The sequence below is a fragment of the Uloborus diversus genome, chromosome 1 (assembly GCF_026930045.1).
Source record: "Uloborus diversus isolate 005 chromosome 1, Udiv.v.3.1, whole genome shotgun sequence".
Lineage (NCBI taxonomy): Eukaryota > Metazoa > Arthropoda > Arachnida > Araneae > Uloboridae > Uloborus > Uloborus diversus.
The window spans coordinates 241,985,472-242,009,745 of NC_072731.1; the positions used below are offsets into that span (position 1 = coordinate 241,985,472).

The 24,274-nt window shown below is 32.2% G+C and overlaps 1 protein-coding gene across 1 annotated transcript; it reads left to right on the top strand.

Moving 5' to 3' along the window:
- Window positions 1–231: 231 nt before the first annotated feature.
- Window positions 232–19,392, top strand: LOC129226210 (vesicle transport protein SFT2B-like). Its single transcript, XM_054860813.1, has 8 exons — window positions 232–366; window positions 633–707; window positions 1,896–1,982; window positions 5,939–6,024; window positions 8,449–8,530; window positions 10,539–10,578; window positions 11,248–11,335; window positions 16,534–19,392. The coding sequence occupies exons 2-8, from the start codon at window positions 642–644 to the stop codon at window positions 16,571–16,573; spliced, it is 489 nt and encodes a 162-aa protein (XP_054716788.1). The 5' UTR covers window positions 232–366; window positions 633–641; the 3' UTR covers window positions 16,574–19,392.
- The last annotated feature ends 4,882 nt before the right edge of the window (window positions 19,393–24,274 follow it).

Here is a 24,274-nt window from a genome sequence, read left to right on the forward strand (position 1 = left end):
ATTTATGTGCCGAATTTATTTTTCTATTGTACTTTTATTTATTTATTTTTTTTTTTTGGCAACTGTTACAAATAAACAAAATAAATACTTAAAAAACGATTTTAAAAACTTTTTCATAGTCTTCAAAATTTTCACTGCAAATTTATTTCATTTATTCGAAATCTCTAAGCCTTAAATTTCATTGAACAAAAAGTACATATCATTCCCTTTTTTTTTTACACGTGACGTATTTGACAAAACTTTACTTCTGATTTGAAATTCGGCAATATGTCGTTCACATGAACATGTCAAAGTTATTTTTAGCGTTAAAATTTTATTAATATTTCTGTTTATTTTGTTTATTCTTAGTTTGTTTACCTGTGGAAGGTAAGGATAAACTCATTTATTTATTTACTATACTCGAAATAACAATAACTTTCTTTTAGACACATTTTCGGATTTTCGCTGTAATGGGAGAATTTAGTTAGTTATAAGAAGGCGAATTATATTGTTTTTGTTTTTTCATTTTAAAATTATTCATTCACTTTCACGGGTTATGTTTGCTCAACAAATCAACCGATTCATTCCGTTATTTCATTTTTAAAACCTTAATTATTGCTTTATGTGAGATTTAACCTTTTCAAATGATTTAGATTTTAGAAATGGATAAATTGAAGAAAGCTCTAAGTGGAGATGATGTGGACGAAGAGCAAGGAATTATGGCTCAGGTAAAATAACAACTTAATTCATTGTACTTTTTTAAGTGTACTTATAGTTATGTTTTCATTTTCATTTGGAACATATTGCAGTCTACAAATGAAGGAATAAGATTCAATTTTTTCATGTCATGCCTTATCAGTGGTGCTTGATTCATGTGACATATTGCTTGATTCGTGTAACCGGTTGGTGTGTTCAATGTTACGAAATGCAAACTATATTCCAGAACTAATTTGAGTGGGAACTCAACTCCTGTATTTTTTTTTTTTTTTTTTTAAGTTTCTCACCAGTGCCACAATTTTCAGTAGGCATTATGTAATGTTAGCTTTCTATCACCACTACACTACATTCCAGGGTCCCTCGACACTTGATTTAACCAGTTGGATAAGACCCTGAAAGCAGCTCTGTTTTCTGATCCATACCAGAAATTGAACAATCCCTGCTCCCTTGAGCTATTGATTTGGAATAGGAACTTGACGGACTTTGACCACGACATATTTACTGTTCCCCTGTCACCACTAATTGAAACATGGAGGATCTTTGATTCGGCTGGCATCGAACCAGAGACCCGCCGGTTATGAGTTTGCCGCCTTGACCGATTTAGCCCTCATGGCTTTGGAAGTTATATATGCACTATAGTTTTGCTCTCAGTGAGGGCAGCACTGTGAGGGGAAATGCTCCTGTCAATCGTAGTCATTACTATCGTTATATCTCATGCTTAAAATTTTGTTTCTTCATAGTGTATACCGTATAATCAAAATAAACAAAAAAAAGTTTTTCACTAAAAATTGTAGACAATATTGAGGAAGTGGGAGTATGTACTTGTATGTTTATGGGCCAAATTCAACACAAAATTATTTGCTTGTTCCAATTTTAATGAATACTAATAACTAACCATTTTAAACTTTTATTTACTGCAAAGATAATTTTTATTTTCCACTGTACTATAAAAAATTGTTTCAAGTATAATCAAAAAGTTAAGTTTGTTTAAATACATTATCAGAGATAATTTTACCTGGTTGGAGGAGAGATAAAACCAAAAACTTGCATAGGTGACACCAGTGAAACACCGGTTTTATATTAATACAAGTTTTTGATTTCTTTCATTTTACTTATTCATTACATAAATTTTTTGAATATTTTACACTAAATCTAAGTAAGAATTTTGTCTCATTTTGCTAAATATATTACATTTGCAGGTTGTAGATGCATCCACTTTAAGTTGGTCTACTAGAATAAAAGGTTTTATTATCTGCTTCATTTTAGGCTTTGCTTTTTCAATTTTGGTAAGGCATGGAAACATTATTTTTTGTTTTTATTGATTTCTTTTATATTAATCCTAATTTTATTTTTTAAGTATGTGTGGTGGGAGTATTTTTCAATATTTACATATTTATGATTTTATTATTAGTTTTTCTAGTGGATTTAATCATGTATACTGTATAAGTTTTCTTTATTTTCCATGATAATGTGATCCAGATTTAAAAAAATAAACAAAAGTATGTGAGATGAATAATATATTTTCTCTTGATTGGAACGGATAGCCTGGTTAAGATCCCATGAACAAACTTATAGGGATTTGGGTACAAAAAATTTCTGTTACAGCTATAAAAAGCACCAAATCTACCAGGAATAACAAGCACATCTAATCAGGCATATGTTACACAATAATTTCATAAGCAGTGAAAAGAAGCAGTTTCAAATATTTATTTTCAAAAATAATTAATGAGTTGGAAAGATAATACTGAAATTGTTTACATTTTATTCATAAAGTGGTTAACACAATGTGGACACTTACTATTGTCGACAATTAAGATGGTTTCATGACCCCTCTGAACCTCCCCTTGTATCACCTCCTGCTCTTTTTCAAAATGAATCAAAGCCTAAGTTAATCAAACAGAACATAATTAAATTTGAGAAGTAAGGAGGTTGTTCAAAATAAGTAAAAAGTATTGAACATGGGCACTTTTGCTGGTTATAATTAAAATATGGTGCAAAGCTGATTGCTGATTTACAGCACTCAAGTGTCCACCCATATTTTAGGGAAACATAAAAACACCTTATCAATGTAGTAACATGTACTATGAAACAGGCCTATCATTTAGGAGGTAAATAGCCTCCTCCAGTGGCGCAGCCACGGGAGGGGTTTTGGGGTTAAAACCCCTCCCAGAACACAATCACATTCATTTTCTCCCTTTAAAATCAAGGGGGAAAAACAGTCTTTGAGCTTTTCCAAGCAGAATAGGTTTCAACAAAATATCTTACTGCTTTTAATCATCGGGAAGCAGTGAGAAATTACTTTTCAATTCTTAGATATAAAAGTTGTATTTCATGATGAGCACCACACGTCCCGACTGGTATAAGATAGCAAAAATGGTGTCAATAAAGCTCTACAGAGTATCATGGTCCCTCAGCACTTCCACCACTACACAAATCTTTTTTAGGGACATTTAGAGAGAGGAAGCCTACCGCACCGGATTTTCTGAGGCTCTTAACCAATTCTCATCGAAAGATCGAAACCATTATTAGCTAGCATTTGACATTCATAAAGACATGAATGTATTTGACAAGGAGGTTTTAAATGATCTCGCGAAACACACACACACACACAAAAAAAAAAGATATAAGATTAATGTAAAGCTAATAATAAATATTCTGTGCATTTTCCCACTTTCTTCGTTTCATAGTGATATCAATACGAATTATTAATTGTTTTTAAGCAGTTACTTTGATGGAATAATTGCTAATCTGTAGAAATTCTTTGATATTGAATAATTACGCATTGTAAATGAATGGAAAAGAAAGCAACAATTTTCGATTTTGAAAACCCCTCCCAGAAAAATTTTCTGGCTGCGCCACTGGCCTCCTCCCCCCTGCTTTTGAAATTTGTATTTACATGTAGGTAGGCGTGATTTCTGCTGTTTTTGATAGAATTTACATTGAGTATAGATACCCTTTGCCCCTCCCCCCTTCCCTCCCTGAAAAAAAAATAAAAGTGACAGGTCTGTTGTAAAATCAAAATCACATTATTTCAAATGATTCATATGAACTGTTAGGATTCACTTATGTAAATTTAAAAGTTTAATGCATCTCCAGAAATCTCGGAGCACTCCTTTTTTTTTCCCCCAATTGGATTTTCTTGTTTTTCTTCCTATTGTGCACTTTCATATTTAATTATATTTATGCATGAATTTTTGTGAGCTTAATTTTAGTCATTCTTGAATTATTATTGATTATTTCAACTTTTTGTAGAAATACTAAATTTTAAATGAATGAATCTAATATTCGTGAATTCAACATTTATTTTCAAAATCTCATATTAAAATTAAAATAAAAATAGCATTTTCTTATGCTCTTGATCTCTGATGAAATTATTAATTTGCATTGCATCTCAATAAACAGACTTGTAAAGTGGAAAGAAAAACTATCTGAATTTAAATTCTAATTGAATTCTTGAAATCAGCATTTGTTTCACGAAGCAGTGCTCACCCATTTAATTTTTGCTGTTTAAATGTAGTGTTTAAATTTCAGTTTTGCATTTGTACTACTTTTTCAAGTTTTTGCATATCTTGTTCAAATTTTTTCAATTTGTTGTTATTTTGTTATTTTACACTTACTTCGTGCAGGCCTGGAGGTGGAACACACATGCATAACACCAAATATTTAAAATACATTTAATCCTTTAGCCGCAATTATGCACTGGTTGAGTGTAGAATATATTATTTTTCACATTCCCACTGTGTGTGTATATATATATATATATATATATATATATATATATATATATATATATATATATATATATATATATATATATATGTATATATATGTATATATATATGTGTGTGTGTGTCTGTATAAAAAGCAAGCCAAATTCCAAACATTAAACAAATTATATAGAAATAATGATGATAAAAAGGAAAATTGCAAATAGCTATTAAATAGGAAAAGATAAAGTATGAATCCAGAGCTCATCAGCCCTTTAGGATTCATGAAATATGGTCAAAAGACCAAAATTTTTTAACTATGAACTAAAAAAGAGAATGTTTAAGTTCCAGTACATGCAATATAGAGTAACATTGGGCAAATGCACCACATGCTAAACTATAAACAATAAACAAGAGCTCAAACCTAAAACTAAAAGCATGGGGTTTTGCCTCAATTAATTACGAAAACAAGTTCCCATAATTAGCTATCCATGGGACAGTACCTGCCGATAACAAAATTATCTTACCTTGAGATCCATTATTAAAAAAAACATTCTGATGTTCAACATGATAGAATTCTTTCCAGTTATCAACGTAAAAGTGAAAAACAAATCCATATCCGAAGAGATCACTCCAGAAACATGCCAGTCCTCCGTTTCCCACGTGTAAAATTCATCCCCCCCCCGATGATCCACAAAAAATGGTTTGTCACGGTTGTATCATACATTTACACAGTTAAACAGTTTCAAAAGAAGCGAAATACTCACTGAACTTATACTTAAGCAAATGTTTTCAACCAGATTTTTAGGGAAGTTATTATTAAAAAGTATATTTTTGAGTACTGAGATTTCTTGATTAAATAGAGATTTTTATATTTACTTAGCTTTGCTGTGTTGCGCATCTATGGGCTTTTGATGTGGTCTTTTCAATATTTTTCCCTTTTTTATTATATATATATATATATATATATATATATATATATATATATATATATATATATATATATATATATATATATTCTTTTTATTTCACTTCTAGCCCTGCATACCAATCAGAACAAAATTTGAGTAACTGAAAGATATTTTGAAGATTATATTTTTTGAGGATAACTTCTTACATGAGAAGTTTTTTAAAAAACTCTCTCTTTGGAGGTACAAAAGGGCCAGTAGAAAAAGAGGTCTGCCCAAATAATTGCTTACAAAATGTAGTCTTTTGCATTTCTCATTTTATTTTGTACTGCTGATTAAATCAACGATGCATCTTAAACTTAAAATCTCTGGAAAAACATCATGCAGGATAAATATTTTGGGCTTCGCATATTAGCCAAGTTGAATTGCAAAGTTTTATGCCTCATTTTTTTCTTTAAATTTGTGTATGTCTGCAGTGTAGCTTTATTATACAAACAGTTACCAGTTAATGAATACTTGTGATCTTATATCTTGGAAAACTTTTTGCCTAGCTGATTTTGATCTTAAAGAATTTTCTTGAATGTAAATTTCATACTATTTATTTCTCTTTATTTGTACTTATTATAGGGATCAGCGTGTATGGCCATTCCCGGTAAAGGCTTTATTTTGTTTGGCATATTTTATACTTTAGGCAACATAACTGCATTAGCAAGGTAAGTCATTTCTATTTTGTTTTAAAAAGATCACTTTTGTATTTTGTTAGTACTGTCAACATTCTATATAACAACTCTTGCCATCCAAACAAAATTGGACTCTGTAATTAGAGGTCACTATAACATAAATGTGCTAGAATGTTTAGTCACATTTAACGGAATTAAAATAACTTTTACAGATTTTGCTTCATTTTAGAACAGAACCAAGAAAGTAACAAAACATGAAAAAGTGTGACTTTTAATTTCTTTAAAACACTATGTTTCAATCCATCTTACATTTGGAAAGTACACTGAAAATAATTGAGAGAAGTTTTTCTTTTTTTGTTTAATGTAAGATCAAGGTTGTCTTGTTAGAGATTTTTTTTCAATGACATTATTTCTCCTCTTTTTAGATTGTGTATAAGCTTTCCACCTTATGGCTTTAAAAAAAAAAAAAAAAACTTATTATTTTGTCTCTCATTTGTGCACAATTCTCATCAAGTCTTTAAACCTTTTACCACCAAATAACTACCACTCAACTATTTTCAAACAAAATATTTTACCTTTAAAACATAAAATTGACAAATTCTAGTTTTCAAATATAGTATATTAAGTTTTGAGAATTACAAAAAAATTGAAACTTAATTTTGGTCATTCTATTGGAATGAATAGTTCTGTTTCAATGTTCTAACAGAATAATAAATAACATTACATTTATGGAATAGCAAACGGCACTTCATCAATAAGTCGTTATAATGGAAGGGCCGCTGTAATGGGAGTTTGTTCAAATGGACATGGATTGTAATAAATGCTCTAACTAAAAAATGGCAGCCTTTTTGCTTATATCCTTGAAAAAATTCTCTTGACTGAAATATTGATCTACATTTTAAATTTATGTTGTAATTATGTATTTTAAACTGTTTTAAATTTAATTAACTTTGAGAAAAATATTTCCAGATTGGGACTCGGATAATACCTTTATATTTTATAAAATTTGTTACTAAGCGTGGATGAATATGTTTGCCTTTCTTTGAAATAGTTGTAGTTATGATTTCTCAAACATTGAAATAACTTTAATGTTTCTCTGCTGTTTCTCAAAGCATAAGATTTAAATTGAAAATAGTGACCACAGAAGTTGTTTTGAATCTTATGTTCATTCGATTGGCATACTATATACTGTTTGAAGGTACCTGACAATGTATATGTATTGATCAGGGCCGGATTTAGGGAAGGGCAGGCAAGGGTACAACCACGGGGCCTCCACAACAAAGCCCCCCCCCCCCCCCCCCCCACAGTAAATTTTTTACAAAATATCCTAACTTTCACGGGTTGAAAAGATCGGATATATACATATATATATATATATATATATATATCAAAATATTTGGATATATATCCGGGGTATTGGATATTTTCGAAAATATGATGACCTTTTTGAACCTTGATTAGGGACCTCCACTCCTTCGTTGCCCCGGGGCCTCTACACTTCCAAATCCGGTCCTGACATTTATAGATAGTCATTCATCACGTGGAGTAAGTTTGCCCAAATTTCTATTTCCCACACTGTATTTGTAGTGCACAGAACTTGCAGCTAAAAAATTAATGTCCCCCCCCCCCCCCCCGGTCTTGATCACACAATAAGCAATAAGTGAAATTGGCATACATTCATGTTACTTTGCTGTAATTTACTAAAAATTAATTTTAATTCAACAGCTTCTTAAAAACCATTTTACTGTGGAGAACAACAGATCCAATAAGTGACCAAGTTAAAAAACGTACAGGTGATGAAAAAGGCTCAGATGATTTCGTCCTGTGCATTTGAATTATAGCTGTTAAACAAATGTACTATTTTGTCTCTTAAAACAATTTAAGGTCTGATAAAGAGAGCTGTAAGGCGATTCTCGGAAAAATGTCTCGTGCATAACGCTAAGTTTTTTATTTTATTCGAGTAACTATTAATTAAGTATGGGATTAACTGTTATGCTTTGATAGTACTGTTTGACCACGGATTGTATGGAATTGGCAAACATCCAGTTAAGGCGGCTCCATCTGAATGAGGGGAAAAATAAAAATTTTATGCGCGTATTCCGCTCATTTGAATGAGACTCTGCTTAATTCAGAGGCTAACATACATCTGCAAAATCTGACATCCCTGAAAACTAATAGATGCTTCCATTTCCGCGTGTAAACCGGATGTTTGCCTTTCCATACATTCCGTGGTTAGACAGTATATTAATGCATGTATTATTCCCCCAACAGCATTGTTTTTTGAAGGCTTTGGTTAGCCTGAAAAAATAAAAAAAAACTTAATATTCTGCACAGTACATTTTTTCTAGAATCGCCCTATTGCTTTTTTTTCCTTGACTGGGTTTGAATACCATTTCTGACCAAGCAAAATACTGTATGAGATTATTGTTATGCAATATCTTTATTTGTCTGTTTTAGCACAATGTTTCTTATGGGTCCATGTAACCAATGCCAGAAAATGTTTGCTCCTACAAGATTTTTTGCAACTATAGCCGTTTTGGTGAGTTATTAATTTATTTAATTCTTAGTAATGTGTACTTACAATTCCATCATTTCCAATCCCTAAAAGCAGACCCTTCACATAGTTCAAACCTCTAAAATCTTGCCTTTCACAAAAATCCCCAACAAATCAAACGGTTTTTTTTGGTTCGCCTGTATATTTACAAATAATGGATGATGAATTTCTCACCAATTGGCTTGCCCATGTTTCGGTTCTACGTTATGATAACTTGGTAATTTACTCGCCCATCATATGAGAATTTTGCTCGGGAAAAAGAACAAAATCGAATTTTTAAAAAATCGCTTCGAAGTGCACACCGCCATGCTACAAACTAATTCTGTGCTAAATTTTATGAAAATCAGCTGAATGGTCTAAGCACTATGCGCATCACAGAGATCCAGACAGAGAGACTTTCAGCTTTATTATTAGTAAAGATGATAAATATAATTTTAATTTTTTTAGCCACTTTTCTTTCTTGTTGTTGGAATAATCATGTTTCTTGTCAGTTTTATACCTTCAAATTAGGCAGCGAAAACTTAGCAGCCAATAAACAAAAAGCGCATGGCATGCAAGTGTTTGAATTTTTCTAAAAGAAAAAGTGCTTTGTTCTCTTTGTTATTTCAGTGTGTTTTGAAAAAAGTTTTTGAAAAATAACATACGATTTGTCAAAAAAGCTACTTAAATTGCATTTTCCCCCCATAAAATTCATTTTTTGCTTTCACGAAATTCCAAAAATAACACACTGACCAAAAATGAACCTTGAGAAGATGAATTGACACCTGTGTACAGGTGTCAATACATCACCTGTATACAGGTGTCAATACATCACCTGTATACAGGTGTCAATACATCATCTGTATACAGGTGTCAATACATCACCTGTGTACAGGTGTCCTATAAAATTTGTTTGAAAATTCATCAAAATGGATGTAGTTTTGGTTGTAAATTGAAAGTTTTGAACATAGCTATTGTGTTGAGAAAAAAGTGTATATTCATTGAAAAATCCTAAAGAACTCCTTAATTTCCCTTTTTCTATTTAACATCCGTGAAACATTTTAGCTTCAACTCTTCCAAAACAACTTAATTTTTTTTTCTCTCTCCCAACTCCTTAACAGCCTTGCAGTTTATGACGAGATATCTCGTCCATTTAACATGTAATTCTGGGACTGTCCAACTGCAAGGGGGTTAAGCTTTTTTCTTTTTTTTTAAATATCTTATTCCGAGTTAGCTTTAAATACCCTGGAAACGGCGTGGTGTCTAGTTTATTTGTTAATCCAGCCTCACACTCAACATTTTTCTAGATATTTTTTCAATATGTCTGGCCTTGTGTTTGAATACATCATCTCTTTTTATTTAGAAAATAAATAGGTCTCTTTTTTTCGGCCTGTAGTTGTTTGGTCTTATGTTTAAAAATTCATGAAGTCTTGAACAGCTTCTTTGCTCACTGCTTTGCATCAAATGAAGCTAAATAATACAATGGTTCTTTAAATCCAGAGCCATTTCAAGGTTTTTTGACACCTTGGGCCAGGGTTGAAAATCCTCCCCCCTCGAAATGAAATAAGAAAAAGGGGTGCATAACCAAACTAAGGCACTGTGACCATCACTGGTCTTAAAACAGACCAGTAGCTGAAATAAAAGTCAGCAAGCACCTAGTGGGATTGTCTTGAATTCCCAAGGTTCGAGCAACTGATAACCAAGGAGATCAAACCTATAAGCAAAAAACTCTTTACAATCACATAAGATATGAGTAACAGTTCATCATTCAGAAGGCAATCCCTACATGTAGGGTCATTGTTGGCACCCATTGTAGCAAGATGCAGTGACCAGTAAGAAGATATATTGCCTTCCAAATACTTTTCCTCTTAAGACTTGAGCTTCTTTCTTCTAATACTAGGGCAACCCTCGAAAAGCTCCTTTGCTTGAAGTACTAGTTGCTGGTCCAGAACCAGCAAATTAGTTTTTTGATTATTAATTATGTTTTACTGTAACCTGTTCATTTATCTTACAGGGATTTCTTGCATTAACACTTTGTGCTGCATTTTGGGTAAGTTGCTTTTCATTATTATTTAGTTTTTTTAACTTCCATTGTGCAATTTTCATTAAGGTTGATTTATGCTGAGTTTGAGGTTTTTAAAAATATTTAGTAAAGCAGCTCTACCTTTTTGACTTTCTGAGGAAAATGTTAACTCCACTAAAAGTATGATTTAAAAAAAAAAGTCTTCTTTATTAAGACAAGTATTTAAAGCAAACATTATGTATCGTGCCTCTAGACAGCACTACAAAAAATAAAAACCTGAAAGAATTTTGATAATTTTTCTTACTTTTTATCAAAAAAGAAAGAAAGAAAACATACTGAAGTCAACCACAATTTCTATTTAAGTTTAGCGTGTTATTTTTCATCCTTTGTCAGTGCTGATTTAAGTTTTATGATTAATCTAATTTTAGTTACATTGCTCACTATTTCGGATTTTTTTAATCAGTTGTGCAAACTGAAGGAAAGGTTAACTGGGCTACTATCTCTGCTAATTTTGATATACCTTCATTATCCGAAATTCTCAACTTTCCTATGTAAAGTTTGGTGCAAATTACATTTGCTTATCCAACTTTTTTTGTGTACCAATACTAATAGTATTTTTTAAGCATTGTGGAAATATAGCATGTTATAATGTGTTGATTTCACATGGTATGTTTTTTGATTGTGGTATTTTTTCTTGCAGTGGAAAAAATAGGCCTTGTAATTTTATTTTGTATATTACAATTTCTATCAATGACATGGTATTCTTTATCATACATTCCTTATGCAAGGTAAGCTATCTCTCTTATTAGAAAAAAAAGAAATGTTTGTATTGTTTGTTTGTTTTTGCTGTTGTTGTGTGTGTGTGTGTGTGTGTGTGTGTGTGTGTGTGTGTGTGTGTGTTTTAACCCTACCCCCTTAAAATGTGACATCATTTATGGATTGCCCTTTTGACAAGCTCAGTTTTCTCTCCAGGATTGAATGGAAGTTTAATCAACACAAATGCTTCATTTTACTTTATATGAATGGAAACGCCAAAATTGCACATAAAAAAAGAGAAAAGGTGAAATTCATAACTAAAGGTGTTAGTAACGTTCCACATGACAAATAGAAGTTGTAGTCAAAATAACCTCTTTTGCATATAGGCTTCTGCTTGGGAGAAAAATGTTAGAACATAGAGCTTACCTAAACCATCTTTTTTACAGAGCTATCTTTAAATGATAATGACACCTATATCAGGGCCATGTTCAAGGGGGTGGTTTATAGGCGCTCCCCCCTTTAATTTTTCATTCAAAGAAATGCTCTCCATTGTTTATTTTATATTTTTGGTGAAAATTTTTTATTAGTACTGTTACAAATTCTGTAATTAGTAATTATTTTTATAACTAATTTGTCGTAATCTGCCTAATTCTGCATTTATTCCATTATTCCTCATCTAAAATTATTGTAGTAACGTAACCTATAAATAGTTTCTTGTAATGTACAAACAACCCCCTAACATTCGACTGAAGTATATGTCCCCCTATTTTTCGTTGTTAAGAGTTTGTGATACAACTTCAAACTATCTTTTAATGACGACACACTTCTTGAGAAAACACAAGAGATTTATTTACAGCTATGTACAAGAAGCATAGTTACCACTGCTAAATTAACCATAACAATTAGGCAAATATCGATTAACACCTTAAACTCAACGGTCAACCACGTATTTACATCAAAATACGCAAAAAAACACAGCGCAAGGCTAAAACGCACTTTCCAAAGCAACAACTAAAACGAGCCTGACTCCTGCTGTTGGCCGTGGCTATTTATAAATCTCAAAAGAGAAGTTTCCACAAAATTCGAAATGCTTCTCGATTTTCTTTGTTTTTCATTGATAAAATTCGTGAATGAATGGGCCATTTGGAAAAATATGATGCTTTGGAAATTTTTGAATATTACAAATATCAATATAGCCTACCTGTAACCGAAGCATTTTTTAAGGAATCTTTACTAGGCAACACAAGTTTAACATAAAGGCTGTAACCGTCCCAATAATTTTCCTCTTTTCTTAACAAACGTATGCATATATCATGGCCTCAAAGTGGTATTCCTGTAATCACTACTGTTTGTTCTGAGGCGACTGTATAGGACTTCTGATTTAAGAGGAAGCCGATATGAACCAACCGTAAATATAATATTAACTCCGAAGTAAAGGGTTCCAGGAGTTTCTCTCCCGGAAAATTTTGGAATTTATGGTCTTAAAAACACATTTTAGACAATCTTTGGTAATGTTAGGTAAGAAGAGATTTGGTGGCGCTCCTCTGTCTATTTTTGGAAATTGTAGCTCGAAGAATGCAGTTTTATACTATCTTTGATGATGTTAGAGGGAGGAGAGATTTGGGGGCCCATCCAAGGAAATTTTTCGGATTTGTAATCTTAGAAATTCATTTTAACTGTCGTTCGTAATAATAATGCGTTGGGTGCGACTCCGTCCCCCCCCCCCCCCCCCCCCCCCCGTACATTTTTTGAAATCGAAACTTTAAAATCGCAAACATTATCTCCAATAATGTTAAGAAGAAAAAGGTTCGAGGGTTCTCCGACAATTTTTTTTTTTTTTTTTGCAATTTTAGAGGAAAAAGAGTTTAATGCGATATTTTCGTGATGATACGCGGAGGAGAGATTAGAGGGACCACACCAAGAAATTTTTCTAATTTACTATTACAGTCTTAAAGATGCATTCGAATTTTCTTTGGTAATGGTTGAGGAGAAGAAGGTTGGAGCACTCCCCTGGAAATTGTTAGAAATTGTAGCTTTAAAAAGGCTGTTTTAGACGATTTTCACAAGTGAAGGGGTGGAGAGATTAAAAGGACCATTGCAGGAATCTTTTCTAATTTATAGATTTTAAAACACATTTTAGACTATCTTTGGTAAGGTTCGGGTTTTAAGTTTGAAGAGTTTCGGAGGTCCACTTAGAACGAAAAAAATTGATTCAATTTTTTTTTTTTTTCAATTTAAGCTAGAAAAGAGGGTTTTAAAAATCTACTTGAAACTTCCTCAGTGTGGGTTTAGGTTTATGACTCCTCAGCATTGTTTTTATATTCATGTTAGACTTCGAGGAATAATAAGGATTTTTTTAAATATTTAGCTTTAAAAAAGGCTTTTAACTATTTTTGAAACTTTCCTTATTGTTATACTTTGTATGCATTATAAGGGAAATTTGTTGAATTTTTTCTCAAAAAAGGGGATTTTAACTATTCTTGAAATTTTCTCGGAGGCCATGGCCCCCATGGCCCCCTCCCTGGATCCGCCTATGAGGTTTGTTTCCTTTTTCTCCCCATATTTGCATTTTCCCTTATTAACAGATACCAAGTGAAAATTTACAATGATGTGAATTAGAACTGAAAACATTTTGGCTTTATGTGTAACATGTTATTTCTTTTATGTATAGCAAAATGTAGAATACTTCGTAGTAGAGAGATCCCTTTTATTTCTCAAAACTCTGTACTTAGCATCACCTTTCCTCCACCGAAGTATTACACCATAATTGTTTTCTCTGGTACATTCATTGTTTCTCATTTAAAACATCTAAAATCATGTTGATTTTTTTCCAACTCTCTTTGATACTACACTTATATAGGAAATATTGAAGATGTCCAGCATAAAAAATGAAAAGAATAATTTACCTATGTATTTAGCAGTAAGTTAACATTCCTAAGCCAAGGTTAAGACAGATCTACAGGCAATGTACCAGACAGCCCAGTTATCACATCCCGAGACTGCAGTTTCGTTTTTATTAGAACTCCACCGGTTTGTTGGCACTCTCAACCTCACATCGGTGACATCTGCCTCCATCTTGGTTATTCACTATTCCAGACTGAGGAGTTGTTTTTAAGAACCAAACGGCAGTCTCTGGAGGTGGTAACTGAGCTGTCTGGTATATTGCATGTTGGTGCTGCCTTAACGTCGGCTTAAGAATGGCAACTTACTGCTAAATGCCCAAGCTTTGCCTTCAATTCATGAGTCAAACTGCACCATGCTGTGGATACTCATTGGTTATCCCGAGGGACTCCCATCTGGTATGTCATGTCAGTGACAGGAACAGGGGACCCTCGGGGGTAATGGTGATGGTAATGGATACTCATTGGTGAGATAAATTCACTTTGTCTTCCTGTTTGTCAGCACTCTCATCTTCAATGCAACGATATTTGCCTCCAGCTTGGTAATTCACTATTCCAGACTGAGGAGGTGTTATAAGAACCAAATGGCAGTCTCTGGACGTGGTAACTGAGCTGTCTGGTATATTGCAAGTTGGTTCTGCCTTAACCCCGGCTTAAGGACAGCAACTTACTGCTAAATGCCCAAGCTTTGCCTTCAATTCATGAGTCGAACTGCACCATGCTGTGGACACTCATTGGTGAGATAAATTCACTTTGTCTTCCTATTTGTGGGCACTCTCATCTTCAATGCAACCACATCTGCCTCCAGCTTGGTAATTCACTATTCCAGACTGAGGAGGTGTTATAAGAACCAAACGGCAGTCTCTGGACGTGGTAACCGAGCTGTCTGGTATATTGCATGTTGATTCTGCTTTAGCCCTGGCTTGAAGACGGAAACTTACTGCTAAATGCGCGAGCTTTGCCTTCAATTCATGAGTCGAACTGCACCATGCTGTGGACACTCATTGGTGAAATAAATTCACTTCGTCTTCCTGTTCGTCGGCACTCTCATCTTCAGTGCGACGACATCCGCCTCCAGCTTGGTTATTCACTACTCCAGATTGTTGAGTTCTAATGAGAACAAAACTGCAGTCTCTGGATGAAACAACCGGGCTGTCTGGTACAGTCAAGTCCCAACTTACTCGATGCATTCCAAGACCCCTCGCTTAAGTCGAAATTTCGCATTGTGAAAAAGGGTACTTATTGACCTTTTTATAAACATAAGCAATTATTTTAGACACTTGCAAACACCCTTCAGACAGCTTTAACCATTTCTTAAGTATGTATCAACGTTTTAAATGAAAAAAACTGAATTTTTCTACTGAATAAAGAAAAGTAGCTTTTCAATATAAATGACTGTTATGATGCACAAACTCAATGATCAATGGGAGAGTGAGACAGAGTGCAATACTGTATGTGCAGTACACAATAATAATGATAACGAAATGCAACACTATTACGCTGTTCTACAGTGGATACAAGTAATAATTCTTATAACTAAAAATCGGAAGTTGATGATGGTTGGTGATGTGAAGCTCATCCGATTAATATCAATGTTCCCCTGCATATCAAGTATCTTCACTTCTAACAATATCTTCCTTAAGCTGAAACAGCATGCTTAGATACTACTATGTTAAATTAACTTTCACATTTAGAATATAAAACCGGACTGGATATTTGTATACCCTAACAAAGAAATGATTGGACTAATACGGTGTGGGAACTTCCGCACTTCAGTGATGCTAAAGAGATGAAGTGCATTCATGAAACCAATATTTATTAGCCAGTATCGAAGACGATACTTATGCCCAGCGATTCCTTAATGAAAACTTTCGTGTTGCGGGTGAGAAAGTCGCTACTTGTGAAAAACTCGCGTCATAGCCGTTTCGCTTAAGTCGAATCTCGTTGTAGCGCGAGTAGACTGTATATTGTATGTAATTTAGCAATGCTTCAACAATCCTTGAATAAGAAATCTTAAACTGTGTAACTACCACTTTTAGTGGTAAATAAATGCTGGAGGACTGTTGAACCAAAAGAACCTTTTTGCCTTAATGTTGACTCATTAAATCTTGTATCTGGAGAGGGGTATTAAAAGGCTGTGTTTCCTTTGTATGATTGTGTTTTAATAATCTTTGCCAAAATTTAAATAAATGTGATATAATTTTTGAAAGTACAGGGGGGTTTTTTGGGGGGGGGGGGGGAGGAAGGGGAGTGCCTTTTCTATACTAAACAAAGCATGAAAATTTGTGGATTAACTTTTTCAATAATTTTTATTTTATTTTGTTTTGTAGGAATGCTGTTGTGAAATTTTTCCAGTCCTGTATATCATAGACTCTGAAACAACTGTCATTCAAATTGGAAAAACTAATTTCATTGCAAACACTTAAATATTTAATGAACTCATAGTTATCTTTGTTACATAAGAGAATTTATAATCAGAATGTGTATTTTGCCTTACATCTGTGTTAGATGTATATTTTTGATACATGTATAAATGTTGGGGATTTGTGATTGCATTGATGAATTTGAAGCAATATTTTCTTTAAAACTATATGTAAAAACATGTATGTATGAATGTGTATGTATTTAGGGTACTGTGTTAAAGAATGAAATTCAACTTTTAAAAATAATAATAAATTTCAAATATTCTTGTTGAAATTGTTAGACCTTGAATTGCATTTTATTATGAGAAAAAAAATTCAAGAAAAATTGTAATTTAATCTTAAAGGTACTGTGAAATTACCAATCGGCTGTCACCAAGACCTAATGAAACATTTTATCTTTAAAGAGTTACCATTTGTTGGACTTTTCTTAGACATTATTGTTGTAGTTTGGATAAGTAATTCATTTGCTGATGCTTGATAAATGATATATTTTGTAATGAAAGCCTGAAGCTTAAATCAATAAGAGCTTATTTGTTCTGACCAAAATATTGCCTTTTCAATGGCTTTTGGTGGCATAGATGAGAAGTCAACATGAAATTTGTATACTTATTACTGTTGAAAATATATTTACTTTTAAAACAAAATTATTTTGAAGTGTGAAGCTTGTTTGGGTAGCTTAGCTTTTCTGTGTTGTCAATTCAAGCCAGCACGCCATCACCTAAGTACTGCTGGCATTGAGACTGACTGCAGACCCCAACGAGCAAAAAGTATCTAACGTGCAAAACATTTTTAGTATAATTTTCACCATGGAGCTGGTATCTAACTAGAGTGTGTACTTCTTCTAGCCACAAGGCAGAAACTGTCTATCAACGTGAGGATAAAATACTCATCAAATATGAGGTTTGTTTTGTATTTGTCACCTTTCTTGCCAAATCATAGTAAAGCTGAAGTACATGTTTTTACTAAGTTTTGTGCACTTTAGATTGTTGGGCTCCCTGAGCAGTAGTGTTCAAAACCATTTTCATCTGTACAACCAAAGCATAACCCTTGCAAGCGCTCTTGTTAAATTGTAGCTCTATGATCCTCACAGAATGGGTCTAATGCAAAATGTGCTTAGCCAATGAAATCTGTAAACTGTTCTAAAATTGACTCAACTTACAAAATATGCAGTTTTGTGAATAATTTATTTTAGGAAATAAAAATATTATTTCTTCATTAATAATCAGCACTCTTAAGATCAATTTTATAGCTTTTTCAATTAAATATTAAAAGCTTTATTAATCTCTTAAAGATGATGTGCGAAATAAATTTGATTAATGCGTATCAAAGAAGAAAAAAGGCACACAATAGTCCGCACAAAGTATTTAGCTACTTAATATTGAATTTCTGCCACAATAACCCCCCGAGCAGTGCACTCCACAAAATATGAGGGAAGGTCGTCTTAACTGGTTTACAGGATTTGTGACATCACTAATTTTCGGCTGATTTCAGAATATTAAAAAAAAAAAGAATTCTAAAAAAAGCGAAGCTAGTCTGGTGAAGTGGACCTCAATGGAAATTTAATGACTCACAAAAATGTTAGCTCAGAGTGTTGGCTCGTTAAAAGCCGGTTATGTCCTCATAGACTTAACTTTGTACGAACCAGGTGCATCAGGTTTCCCTGTTACGTTTGGGTTCTCGTTAAATTGGGGCTCGTTAACTATAAAATGTGAGATTGATGCCCTGTCCAATACGGTATAAGGTAAAAATCAAAAATTTTAAGACCAAGTTTTCATATATTTTCTTTTGTATATGCCAAAATTGAATGTTTACCCAGGTGGGTTGTTCAAATTTTTACATAGTTAGTAACTCGTTAAATTTAACATTGTTGAATATGTACAAAGGGATGGCGTATTTAATTTTAAAAAAGATAAAAGATTTTATGAACACTTTTCCTTTCAATGCACTTGTGCTCTTAAGAAGCCTGAGACATGTCTATTGGAACATTTGCCATATGTGCTCGGAAAATTGTTATATATTAACATCACCTTTGGAAGTCTTAGATTTTACAAACTATAAATGAGTACATTTATTTTTCATATTAAAAAATGGTTGAAATGTCGTGAATTTGCATTGAATTTTTATCTACTTTTAATTGTTATAAAAATTTTATCCTAAACACTTAAATGTTGAAATAACAGCAACTTAGTTTTCTGCCTCTTTTTGAAAAAATGTGATATAAAATTTTTAATAAAATGCTATGTCTTTAAGCTGTTTTACACAAATTTGTGCCTATGTAAAAATTGAAATTTTATATTTAATACTATACCAATGGTGTTTTTGTGCACCAAAGCTTCATATTCATTTACATAGATAAATATTGTCTTTAAATTTTCTTGTTCGTAAATTCTACTTTTGCTGAAATACTTTCACATTTTTATGGGTTATAAAAGTATGAACAAACTATAATTCGTTCTTTCTGTACTTGTGCTCTTAAACTTTGAATATCAACTTTAATTCCATGATATTCATTTATTGTTTTTCTGAGATTATATTTAACAATCTTTCTGTTAATGTCACAACTTTCAAGTTTTCTGCATTAAGTTATAAATGTATGAATAAAAATTATTCTCAGTATTAAAATTTTTGTGGTTTAGGTGACTCATGTATGTGTATATTTGCTAATTTTTATGTAAGCTTTATATATTTTGTATATTTTTTGATCAGTTCTTGTACAAACAACTTTTCATTGCCAATCAGCAAAAATAAAAGAAAATACATTTTGAATCTCTTAAACTGATTATTTCTTATTCATTTTTTATACTTTTTTCCCCTCAAGTAATTACAATTGCTTATTGCTTTGCATGGTTTTTACTTGACTGAAGTTTCACTGCGTTTTGTCAAGCCTTTGCCTGTGACAAAAGTTAATGAACTCAAACTCACAAAAATACTAGAACCTATTGGCAACTAAAAGTACTTTGAGTTCCTAAAATTTCAGACTTCCAGTATGATAAAATTTTACACAACCTGAGCTTAAACATTGCAATTCATTACGACAGACAGAATTTCAAGCTCATGTTTGTATCCTTATTCAAAAGAAAACAATAGAAGAAAAAACTTATTTTGGTAGGAAAAAATGTTTTTTTTCCTAATAGTATAAACAAAAAGAAGACAGCATTAAAAAATCGCTTGGAGTTAGGTCCAGAAAGCACGATGGCCACGGAGGAAGCTGATTTTCGTCATCAGAACCTCGTCCAATCCAACGACGCTCTATCTTGTTGGAAAATGAACGACCATTGATAATGGCATGTTATAGCGAACGGCAGAAGAATTAAAAGTAAGACTTGATATCTGCCATGTTACGAAAGATTCACATATCGAACATTTGGAAAACATAACTTGTGCAGTTTCTTTCTCCATTAAAATCAACTTTGTTGCTGTATTGGAAATATGTTTCTTTTATAAGCCTTCCAACCCTGGAGGGAATTGCCACAAAGCCTAGATACGTCGCAACACACTCTTATGGCACCCAGTTTGAGAACCTCTGCCCAAGTATACACATATATTCACCTAAACAAATTTCGAACGCTTGTTGGTAAAATGTCTGGGTTTCAGGGTTTGTACTCCTGCTGAAAATCCTGAAAAACTCCTGAAATATTATTTTTTCTTCTAAGGGCCCTTAAAAATCCTGAATTTTTGTTTTAATCTCCTGATTTTCTCCCGCTCCTCCTGAAAATAATTTTTACTAGTAAAAGTGCTTCATCAATCTCAAAATAAAACTTCAACAATCGCTAATTTTAATTCCATGTTGTTAGGCGGCCATATCAAAAGAGCCTATCAAAAATCTTGTATTATACAGAGCATCCATTGCTTTTTGCAAAGACATGGGGTGTGTTTGAACCGACTGACCAGTTACTCCATTCAAACATGCCCATTACGTTTACTGATCGTAACTGCCGTTAGAGAACGAAGCAGCCTAGGTTTTGTGTTAACTGCTATTAAGCGTATTTTCTGTATTGCTAATTAATAGTGCTGTTGCTATTTTGTAGTATATTTAGCATTGATAGTACTAAATATACTACAAATACATAGTATACGAAGTACTATATACTAAAAACCGCTCGTGTTATTACTCCTGAAAAATTCTGCTTTTGACTCCTGAAAACCACCTACGATTAACACTATACTAGTATCACGCCTCACCTGATGCTTTTTTTTTTTTTCAGACCAAGTGTTTCTTTTTCAATCCGAACTTCACAAAGTGTACATGATTAATTCACAATATGATAAGGAGTTATGATTCATTTCATCCCCTACCCTTGCACCAACTTTATATTTTGGAGGGAGGAAAGAAATAGTTGCCCCAAGATCATAGCAAAATAGGAGTGTTTCCCTCCGTGTTGTTCCTTTCTTTTTTACACTGAACTAAAAATAAATCTAAGTATCAGATCATATGTCTGTCCGCATAAAACTGTCTTTCTACAACATTTGGAGTGCAGCTGTTTTTTTCCTTTTCTTTAATGCTAGTTTTTTTTTTTTTTTTTTTTTTAACTTCAGTTGTAAAGGAGATATATTTATACATATATTAGAAGCAGTTATAGATCAAACAAATTTTTGCTAGTTTGAGCATTACGTTCCTTGTTGTTAAGCTTCATTCCAGATTGCCCCCTCCCCCTCGCCCCTACCATTTCACTTTCCGAAAGAGAAAAAAAGCTGCAAATGAGTTTTTCTATTTGTCTGTTAAAGTTTTTCAGACTTTTAGTTTTTATGACCCCCCCCCATTCATAAGCCTTAGTCACCACTGATGTTTAGCAATTTTCGTCCCAGTTTATTATAATTACAACTCTTACATGCCAGCTTTTTTTTTTTTTTTTTTGAATACAGTTTTGAAAAAAAAGATAAAAAGTAGTTGTGTGGCGGAGGGGGTTTGGTACTAATCTACAAATTCATGTCAGCTCATTTCAAGCATATTCATGATCAATTACTACTTACTAGATCATCCCCAATAAGAGAACCCCATATTTAACTAGTTAGAATCTGAAAAATGTCATTATTTCACAAGTCAAATTTTATTTAAAAATTCATAAAAATATGATCCCATTGAGATCTCAACTTGAAATTTTGCACAAATAAAGATAAATACACACTAATTTTTGAGAATTTTTTTAAAAAAATTAATTATATCTTTTCTAAGAAATTTAAACTTCATTTTTTGAAAATTAAAATTTTTTTGAATTTAGTCATGCTGCATATCCTATTAAACAGCAACTAATGTTCTTTAAAATGCTTTTTTACCAAATCTTTGTATCTATATTTGGTGCTGAGTTAAAGTCCATTTTATGTTCAATCCGTGAAAAAAAGAGGGTTTTTCGAAAAATCAAAGTGTCACAAAAAAAAAAATAACAGATAAAAATCTAAAAATTTTGACTTTTGATTACCTCAAAGGGTACAATTGATAAGCCAAATTTCAAAGAAATACAAAAAGGTGAGGGAAAAAACTTTGAATCACTTGACATGGAATGACCCGTAGTGTTCAGCCGCACTTCGAGTCTTACTGTATTTAGTTCGCTTTTCGTTTCAATGGTGTATTTCCGTAATCTAGTCCACTAGATATCTCCAAACATGTTCCATTAAGTTTGAAGAGAAATTTAAGATTAAAGACAATTTTTGAGGCACCAAACACAAACGTTTGCTTCTTATAGTTATCTTGATAAAAAAACAAAGTTGTTTCCGATTACTAAATTTCGGGCTAATAGTTTAAAATTCTTTTTTTAGATATTCAAATGAACAGCATGATTCATTTTTTCTTCAAAAAATTCGAACTTCCAAGTCCTAATGTTGATGTGCACCCTCACACAAGAACATCTTCACCGACCTGATTAACTGATCCAAATATAAGTTCTTCAGATTAAATTCCTAAATTTTTCTTCTATTTACAATTAAAAATTTAACCCAAAATGTTGAATTTTGTTTCATCTATATGTAAGACGTTGTTCCAAATCGTTTCGAGCTTATTTGTCATTTATTTTACGACGGAAAGCGTAAGCTCTCTGTTTTTCGCACAAAGCAGAAAATTTCTGCGGGAAGAGGTCCTGTTTAATCCAGCTAATCAGAGAACTTGGCGAACAAATTTTGGTGAAAATTAAACGTACAATGTTTCATTCAATTCTGCAGAAACTTTTTTAGCACTCAAATGTGTATTTTTCATAATTTTGTTGTTTTTTACGCATACTTGCCATTTAAAAATTATAAATAAACAAAAAATTAAAGCCAAATGACTTTACGCCAAATGATGTGTTTTACTGCTGTGAAAGGCTCAATTGCACTAATTGAAAGCAAATTCATCAAGAAATAAAATTCTAAGTTTAATAGTTCTTTCAAAATTCCATTAGTTATGTTCAACAAGAATAACGCATAATGGATTTTTCTATTCGCTTCGATAAAAAAAAAATGAAGAAGGAAACGTGTTTTACTGCTATGAGAGGCTCAATTGCACTAAATGAAAGCATATTCATCGAGAAATAAAATTCTAAGTTTAATAGTTCTTTCAAAATTCCATTACTTATGTTCAACAAGAATAACGCATAATGGATTTTTCTATTTGCTTCGATAAAAAAATGAATAAGGAAACGTGTTTTACTGCTATGAGAGGCTCAATTGCACTAAATTAACGCACATACATTAAGAAAAAAAATTCTAAGTTTAATAGTTCTTTCGAAATTCCATTACTTAGGTTCAAGAAGAAAAACGCAAATTGGATTTTTACATTTCACTTAGATTAAAGAAAAAAACGAATAAGGAAATGTGTTTTACTGCTATAAGAGGCTCAATTGCACTAAATGATCGCATAATAATCAAGAAACAAAATTCTAAGATTAATAGTTCTTTCGAAATTCCATTAGTTATGTTCAACGAGAAAAACACATAATGGATTTTTACATTTCGCTTCGATAAAAAAAAAAAAAAATATATATATATATATATATATATATATATATATATATATATATATATATATATATATATATATATATATATATATATAGAAATGTGTTTTACTGCTGTGGGAGGTTCAATTGCACTAATTGAAGAAAGGCACATTCATCAAGAAAAAAAATTCTTATTTTCATAGTTCTTTCAAAATTCCAATACTTGGGTTCAACAAGAAAAAAGCAAATTGGATTTTTACATTTCGCTTCGATGAAAAAAACAAATAAGGAAACGTGTTTTACTGCGATAAGAGGCTCAATTGCACTAAATGAACGCACATTCATCAAGAAATAAAATTCTAAGTTTAATAGTTCTTTCGAAATTCCTTTAGCTAGGTTCAACAAGAATAACGCATAAAGCATTTTTACACTTCGTTTCGATAAAAAAAAAAAAAAAAAAAAAGCATATATCAACGTGTTTTACTGCTGTGGAAGGCTCAATTGCACTAATTGAAAGCACATTCATTAAGATATAATTATAAGTTTAAAAGTTCTTTCGAACTTCCATTAGTTAAGTTCAAGAAGAAAAACGCAAATTGGATTTTTACATTTCGCTTCGATAAATTTAAAAAAAAAAAAAAAAAAAAAAAAAAAAAAAAAAAAAAAACGAATAAGCAAACGTGTTTTACTGCTATGAGAAGCTCAATTGCACTAAATGAATGCACATTCATCGAGAAATG